Below are 9277 nucleotides of genomic sequence, written 5' to 3'. Positions count from 1 at the left end.
ACATCACTAGCGGACATTTAAAATTTGCCGACTAGGATGGTCGGTTAACTGAGGTGTCGGTTAATCGGGGGTCGGATAATCAAGGCTCTACTGTACATTCATATATCACAGGAGTATTTATTTACAATTAATATGCACAGAATTTTTAAATTGTTTAAATTCTTTAATAATAATCTCTGTCAAAAACTGAATGAAAAAATAATATTTATGTATTATTAATTAACAATTTTTGTTGAGATGATTGGATTTAACTTTGTTTCTGATTATTTAATTTTAGGCTAATAAATTTATTAATGATAAAAAAATCTAGGACTACAGATGCCTGTTTGTAATGAGAAATTTGTTAAATAAATATATTTCTAATCAGTTTTAGCCAAGTAAATTTTTTTGTTTGATTGATTGATTATTAAAAGAAAATGATATAAAATTTTTTTACAGGCAAAATTTATGCCTTTAAGTGGAGATTGTCATCTAGTGAGCTGTGCAAGAGATGGTCAGGTGCGGTTAGCAGAACTTTCAAGCACAGGTGTTTGTAAAGGTACTAGAAAATTAGCTCAACATCAAGGAGCAGTACATAAGGCAAGTTTGTGTATTTCATATAAATTTGAATAAATTGTAAAGATACAGTTCTGAACTTTCTTATACATAAGCTCTATAAGCTTAAAATCAGCATGTTTATGCTAAATTTTAAGTTTAAAAATAATATTTAAATGAATTAAACAATGTAAAACGTATATTTGGAAGAAGAAATAAACTGAAAAGTAATTAAAGAGTGTTAGAAAAGTAAATATAAAAAGTAGTCTAATGTATTACAAAATTACATTAAGGTAACAATTACAAACACACTTTAAAGTTCAGTAACAAAAATCTTTTTAATAAAAAAACTTTTGACAAACATTTTTGACCTTGGAAAGATCTGCCCCAGGTCTTTAAATTAACGAAATTCCAAATTGGAATGTGCAAACAAAAATTTTTTTATAAGAACTTTTCATTACTGGAATTTAAAGCTTGTTTAAAGTGTGTTTGTGATTTGTTTCAGTATTAAGAAGAAGGTAATGATAATCATTACATTAATTTTGTAGAATATTTATTTGTACTTCAGAATATTCAATTGAATTTAAATTATAATTTTAATGTATTCTAATAAATTGATCTTAATATCCTTTGGCACTCTTTTTCTATATGAACTATTTTTTCTGATAAAAGAAAATTATCAGAAAGTACAGATGGTTTGGACTAGATTAAGATTCTCAAAATTATTTTTTTATTAAAAATATTGATTTTAAACTGTTGGTTAATTTGTTTGTAATTATATATTGCTGTTTATCTTTGTAGGGAATATTCAATACAAAAATATTTAAAATGTAAGAACTAACAAAAAAAAAGCTATAAAATTTAAATGATTAGGAAGGTTTTACACCACAAATTTTTAATGCAAAAAGAAAAAAGAAGAAGAAGAAGAAAAAAAGGCTGAGGTTTTTCAGTGTTAAATAAAATTGAAAATATTTTATTAAACAATATTTTCAATTTTGTACAAATTTTCAGATTTCGTCTATGTTCAAATTTACTTACTCTGGCTTTTGAGCTATAAAATTTGGTAGAAAAATATTTGATTAAAATTGTTAGATTTAGGAAAAAGCTAATACATATTTCAGAAGTTTTAATGATTTTTTATAAATGTATCTGATTTGAAATTTATAAATATTTTTGTAGGAATAAACTTTATAATGCTTTCAGAATCAAAAAAATTAAATATTTCATATATACTAAATGTTTAGAAGAAAGAAAAGTTTGTTTTGTATAATTTTCAAATATATAATGGAAACTTTTTTAATAACAATTGTTTTACAAGAACATTTCCTATTAATAATGTTTTGTTCAGATTCAAAGTTTATAAAATTAATCTGCCTCAATATGCAAAACTCTAAAAACTTTCCTCTGGCAATGGTACAATTATAAACATATTAATAAAATTTGACAAAAGATGAAGGTGCTTTTCATTTATTTTAATGTTTATTAACAGCAATTATAATTCCAAGCTATTTTATGATGACGACACATGGACAAATCATTAAAGTATAATTGTTATCTCTATAGTCATCAACTAGTGCAAATATATTGACAAAATAATTAATTATAATTTTATTATCTGCCTAAATTATATGTAGAATTAATATAATACAGTATTATATTTTACCATATTATGCTAATTATTCATCAGGCAGGCAATGTCATTATTTAATAATAATTTTAAGCTGAAAAATTATATATATTTATGATATCGAATTTTAGTAAAGTATTTTATTTTGTAGCTTGCTCTTATACTTGATACTCCTCATACATTTCTAACTTGTGGAGAAGATGGAGTAGTACATGAAGTTGATTTGAGAGGAAATAAACCAGAAAAGTAACTAATTTATTTTCTAGAGTTGTTTTTTAATTGTGAATTTGTTGAAAATATTTATTATCTGAAATAATATTTTAACAAGTAACTGTAGAGAATTTTATTGGCTGATCAAATGAAAATTTATTTTCAAGGAATGAACTTGACAACGTCACAAATCAGTGACTGATTGCTTAATGATTCATTGTGCAGCACTGACTCCTAAGACTAGTGTAAGATTATTGTTATTTAAAATGTGTGCCATGATTGGAAATGACATACACTAAAGAACGGAGATTGTTTGTAGTGGAAAGTTGCATAAAGAAGAAAAACTACTGAAAATTAAGACAACATACATGTAATTTATGTAAAAATATTGCAAATCATCTATGCCTGTAAAGGTTTATGTTTACAAACTTTTAATAGCTGGTAGTCCACAGGGTTTGTAACAAAAAAAATTCTTGTAAACAAAATGTTATTTGAGGGAAGACTTCAAAACATTACAATTGAGTCCCAAAAAATATTTGACATTTATCTAGGATCAAATTATTTTATTTTGATTATATAAAGTGAGAAATGTACATAGAATTTTTATTTATTTACTTAGAATTTCAAAATTCTTGAGTCCATAGTGACTGTATGTTCAAGAGGTGTTTCTCATCACACATAGCAAGGTAATAACAAGCATGGTTAGCTCACAGAGTCATCAAGTCTGACTTCAGTGTTATGACATGTACTACTCATGGATACACTTTTTGTTTGTTTATGATTTGAAAAATAATGAAATTATTTTAAGATTTAGTCAATGATTAAAATCAGCTGATTAACTTTAAAATATACTTTAAAATATTTGTCATTGAATATTTTAAAAAGTGCTTTTGTAGAGATGATTTAAATTTTTTTTTAAATTGATTTATTAATGTTGAGATTTTATTTATGTTAACTCTTTGAGGTAATTGTTTCATATTGATGAGGCATGTTTGCTCATCAGATCATACAAAAAAACATCAGATTTTTATAACCGTTCAGAATACTTTAATCAACTGTGTCTATCAGTTTTCCTGTAATTAGGGTGCATGTTCTCATATGTTAATAGTCATAAACAAACATAATGCATTTTCAGGTTATTATGAGGAATGGTGTGTATGGAGTCATGCAAAATTCTTTAAATGTTAACCAGCTTGTTTAATGATTGTCTACAGTCTAATGACTCTCTTTGTGAACTTGGGAAGTCATTTCTTCTCAAAGCTGACATACCAGGATGGGATTATCCTTTATTGATTCACTACTTTAATATATAATATATATAAATTATTAATTAATGCTTATGTCATTTGTCCACTTTTGTGGGCAACATGTTGTCATTGTTATTTGTTTCATTAAGCAAATTAAATATTTAAGTAGAGTTTTATCAAGTTTGACACAGAATTTCATGTTGTATTTCCTTTGGAATTAGCATAAGGTTGCTGTTGGAAAAAATCACACAGGAACTCTTTCTGAATGGAAAAAGTAGATCTATTTTCTATAATTTAAAAGGATTTATTTATTTATTATTTATTTTATTTAAAAGGATAAATATCCTTTTAAATAAATCTACTAAAAATAAATCTATGTTTTCCACTCAGAAAGAGTTCCTGTGTGATTTGTTTTCAACAGCAACCTTGTGCTAATTCCAAAGGAAATACAACAAATTGATAGAACAGTTAGCAATCAAGTAATTTAATGTTGATTTTTCTGCTCTTGATACATCCTTTCAGAAATTTCAATGGCACATCTTCATATTCATACTTTGATGTTTTGTGTTCTAATCCATTCATATGTATGCATCTACTCTGTATCCAACAAATATTGGCATGTCTAAGAAAATGTTCAAATGTTCATGTGCTTGTGATTATAGCTGCTGTTAAACAATATCAAAAGTTTGGTTTATTTTTGATTTAGTATTTAAGTTTAATATAAGAGCGAATATGTTCTATTCTTAAGTAAGAAGTTAATTATTAATTAGGTTTGTTATTAAAATGATGAAAATAAAATTTTCTCAATATGAAATTAATTTTAAGGGATCATTTTTATTAATTAAGAATACTTTATAAATTATAGAAATATCTATGTAAATTGAATATTTTTTGTTTTTCTAGAATTGTTACATGTAGAGATGATCAGATTATACCTTTATATACTATTTTTGTAAATCCAAACAATCCTTATGAGTTTGCAGTTGGAGGTAGAGATCATTTTATAAGGTGAGTTTTTTTATGTATAAATAGATGATTACTTGTTTATTTATATATTTTAGACATTATAAAAATATACAATATAATCAAACTGTTTAGCGAAATATAATATTAATTTGTCTCTGCTTTGAAGAACTGAAAATACATTTTTTTACATCTAAGAGAAATTCTAAAATTTTAAATTGCAAAATAATTGACTTTAAAAAAATTAACTAGTGATGATGATACATTAATTTAAATGACTATGTCATTGAAATGAAGGTATTTGTGGCATATGTATGCTATAGCATACTTTTTATAGTTTATGAAATGATATTAATTTATTGCCTGACACAAAGAAGATAACTGAGGTAGACAAGAATATATTATACCAGTAAGATGTAGAAAGAATTTATCATTTATCAATATGGCTATATTTGATGATATGAAAAGTTGAGCATTAATATTTTTACATCTTATTTGCTAATAATAATAAGTTTGCATATAAGTATTTCATATCATAAAACATTCTGCTGTAATCTTTCATAAAACCATAACATTATAAATATAAGGAAGCTTTAATGTGTTAACTTTCACTTTTCTTGATACAAGATTATCAAAAAGTCTGTGTGCAGTTTTACATTTCAATAACTAGTAATATACAAGTGTTAAAACTGTAACATAAATAATATTTGATAGCCTAACTTTTCAAATTTTTCACATGATAATTTTTTCAATGTGGAACTAATTTTATTTACAGACCCCATTAGTGATCCAAAATAATGACAGTCCAAGAGAAAGTAAACTGTATGCTTTGGCTTGCAGAATTAAGGTCAATAATGAATACTATTTGTTGTTCTAATATCTTCTATTGACTAATTTTGTAAGCCAAAACAAAGTTTTGACTTACAAAACTGTTTCTCTGTGACTGTTGCAAAGACAAAGTATGTTTGCACTATTCTACATTGCATTCTATAATTGCTGCCTCTCATGTGAACATTCCAATTAATAACTTTGACAAGATTACAAAATTAAACCTAATATTATGTATCAGATTTAAAATACCCTAATGTTANTTTCATATTGTATGCTGTTGTTTAAAGAGGTACTGGATACAAAATCAGGTACTAGATGTTCAGCACTAATATATATCTATAAGTATCTTATGCAACCATATGAACAAATCCCTACTTGAAAACAAATGTATTGAAGAAATCCTATTCTCAGCTTCTTTCCTCATTTCTTCAACTCATAAACAGAGATATGTACTTTTGGGTCTTCAGTCCTTAGACTTCTGCTTCAATAAAAACTACATCAACAACTGCTTTTTGTATGATGTGTTACTGAATAAAGCCAATAGCTTTTAATTCTTTAATGTTTAACCAGTAACAGAAACTTAGAGATATATACCTTTACTCCTGTTTGCCCTCACTGGATCAAGCTTTCTAAATGAGGGTGAAAGAGTTTGGAAATTGGAACCTTATAATTAATTCCCTAGGAGTGTCAGAAATTTCTAATCTCTGCCTCACTCATTAGTATGGTAACTTACCTGATACAAGGTTCATTCAAAAATTAATGCACCAGAATTTATTTTGCTGCTAGTATGTTGCATACAGTTGTGAAATTTGGACATCTCCTATCTGCTACTTTCAGCTATTCATGTTTTTTTTTTTTTTAACAAAGTCTCTGTCCTTGTTTTGGCCATATACCAGCACTGAGGGAGGGCATGTATTCTGGCTCGGTACCAATCCTAATCCTGTGCATCTTTCACTTTCTCACAGCACTGACAACATCTTCATCTGTCTGGAATTTTATCCCACAAAGTGCATTTTTCAAAGGTCCAAAAAGGTAAAAAGGTAAGGTGGATGCGGCAATACTGTATAACCCAGTTTCATGATTTCCTTCATGATTGGGTGTGGTCTCATGTTGTCATGCTGAAGGAGCAAGTTGTACAAGTCCTTCTCATGTCTGACAAGTTGATAACACTTCTTGAGCCTTTTCAGCATACTGACATAAGCCTCTGAGCAAATGGTGGATCCTATATGCTTAACATTCATCAAAATGACACCATGAATGTCTCAAAACACACTGATCATAACCTCTCCTGCTGATGGAACAAATTTGTTTTTTTTTTTTCCTTTCATTCCATGGTGAATGAGGATGGTGACATTCCAGTGATTGCTGCTTTGTTTTAAGTTTAAAGTGGTAAACCCACATTTCATATCCAGTGATGATGCAAGCCAAGAACTTGTTGCTGTCAGATTCATAGCATTGCATGGCTTCTGATGCAATGGTTTTCCTTGCTGATTTTTGGTCAATCATGAACTACTCCAGGTCACATCAAGAATATATTTTGGCATACCCAAGTTCATGGATGATTTGGTGAACACTCCCGGCACTAATGCACAAGAATTTTTCCAGCTGTTGACTATAACACATCATTTCTCCTGAATTGTTTCATTGTGGCTGCTGTGACAACTGTAGTGGGATATCTGTTTATGCCAAATTGCAGAGATCTGCCATTCCTATTGTCATTGACTTCATATGTTTCTCCCAATGACTGACAGTGCTTTGGTTGACAGCTGCAGTACCATAGACATCACACAATTGCTTGTGAATATTTCAATCATTTTCTCTTTAGCAATGAGGAATTCTATTATTGCACATTGCTGACATTTGCCATTTTTCAGTGAAGTTGCAGTGGTTCTGCTTGGCAGTGGGACTTGAAAATTTCCACAATGTTAGCAAAGTTTCCAGATATAATGCCTCAAAAGTGGAGCCATGTCATGATCTGTTTCCCAAAGACCATGAAATGGTTTCCAATTATGGTGCATTACTTTTTGAACGATCCTTGTATATTGTCTATTGTTGCTCTGGATTAACTGGCAATTATTTGACCTTGAGTAGGGTTAGAATGAGTTTTCTAATTGACCCTGACTCATTCCTCCTTTAGGAATAGTTCAATGTATATTTGAGTTCTGATAGTCTTTATGGTTGTGTTTACTAAACAACTCATCCCCTACCTTTAAGAACAAATTCTTGGATTAATATGTATGCCAAGAAGGGATTTTGCTTGTTTTTGGCATACTGTTCTGAGTATCATGGATAGCATGATCCAATCAATCTTTATGAAGTTTACATTTTGGTTCCAAGACTCTATCCTGTGGTGTGAAGTGAGGGATGAGGAACAACTTTTAGGGTAGATGCAGCCAAAATAGTCTTCCAGAAGTTCTGCCGATATCAGTGATCTTCCATTTGTCCTGTTGGAATGGAAAGGATGCTCCCTGACTATAATTAATTAATTTAATTACATTGAGTTTGTAGAGTGTGGTTTCTAAGAACTTTGTATATACAGTAGAGCATCGATTATCCGACCCCCGATTAACCAGGTCACATCAGATAACCGACCGTTCTAGTCGGCAAATTCAAATGTCCGCTAGTGATGTGGTGCTACAATATTTGGCTATGTTTTGGCTACTTTAATAGTATTTTTATGTGTTTTAGCTGGCAACATGGCTCGACCATGAAAGAAAGCCAGTATTTAAACAAGGCTTCAATTTTCTAATTTTTAACGATACGATAGCGATGATTATTATTTAAAAAAAATTTTTGTTAGGCTTAACATCGATGAAAATTCAATGCGAAGTAGGTTAATAGCAATATACTAATATACTAATTACATGAGATATACTAATATATTATACTAATAATGTATTTTTTCATATTTTTCGGTTATCCGTTTTTTCAGTTATCCAACCAACCCCAGTCCCCAATTGAGTCAGATAATCGATGCTCAACTGTACTTATTTATTCTGTTAAACATTGCTAATGGTGCCATGGTGACAGGCTGCTTGAATCACTATGTAGAATAAAACATCATATTGATGGTAGATAATTTGCCACTTGATATTCTGTGAGATGCCAATAGAAATATTTTTTGTTTTTCTGGCTTCACTTCTACAGGCTAGAGAGCAGATTGTGATGATGGTTGTCAATGATCTACTTGTCCAGAAATGTATTAATTCTCTCATGTTCAAAAGGCATATCTGGCTTGGAGTGGATCACTCTTCTATTCTAAATTCAGAGCCACTTGTTGTTGGGAGTTGGTAGATGGTCTGCATTCCAATGTTCTCCTGTTATAAACTGTAATAATAATAATGATACTGTAAATTTTTGTCTGTAAATTTAAAAAATAATGATACTATTTAGAAGAAAAATTTACATGCATGAAATGATAATTATAAGCATTTAAGTTTTCATTTTTTATGTTTATTTCATAGTTATAGACAAAGAATTTTTTCTGTACAATAAAAGTAACATTTAATACTAAAAATATTGATAAAATCAATAAAAAGAAACAAAAGCAAAAAAAAAAAAAATATTAGTAATACAGTAGAGCCTCGATTATCCGACCCAATTGGGGACTAGGGTTGGTCGGATAATTGAAAAGTCGGATAACCGAAAAGTATGAAAAAATCCATTATTTGTGTAGTATATTATTATATCCCATGTAATTAGTATATTAGTATATCGCTATTAACCTATTTTGCGTTGAATTTTCATCGATGTTAAGCCTAACAAAAATTTTTTAAAATAATAATCGTCGCTATTGTATCGTTAAAAATTAGAAAATTAAGCCTCGTTTAAATACTGGCTCCCTTTCATGGTCGAATGAGTGTTG

At 28.8% G+C, this 9277-nt stretch overlaps 1 protein-coding gene across 1 annotated transcript in view; it reads left to right on the top strand.

Annotated features, from left to right (window-relative positions):
• Positions 1–9277, top strand: part of LOC111631849 (DDB1- and CUL4-associated factor 8-like) — a 47594-nt gene that overhangs the window by 13989 nt on the left and 24328 nt on the right. The window contains exons 3-4 of the mRNA XM_023376180.1: positions 2313–2407; positions 4522–4626. Coding sequence (XP_023231948.1) covers positions 2313–2407; positions 4522–4626 — 200 coding nt within the window. The remainder of the gene's footprint in view (positions 1–2312; positions 2408–4521; positions 4627–9277) is intronic.

The sequence above is a fragment of the Centruroides sculpturatus genome, unplaced genomic scaffold, assembly GCF_000671375.1.
Source record: "Centruroides sculpturatus isolate CEXI.00-Female unplaced genomic scaffold, Cexi_2.0 scaffold591, whole genome shotgun sequence".
Classification (NCBI taxonomy): domain Eukaryota; kingdom Metazoa; phylum Arthropoda; class Arachnida; order Scorpiones; family Buthidae; genus Centruroides; species Centruroides sculpturatus.
Note: the sequence above shows the minus strand (reverse complement) of the source record. Positions and strands in the feature narration are given on the sequence as shown.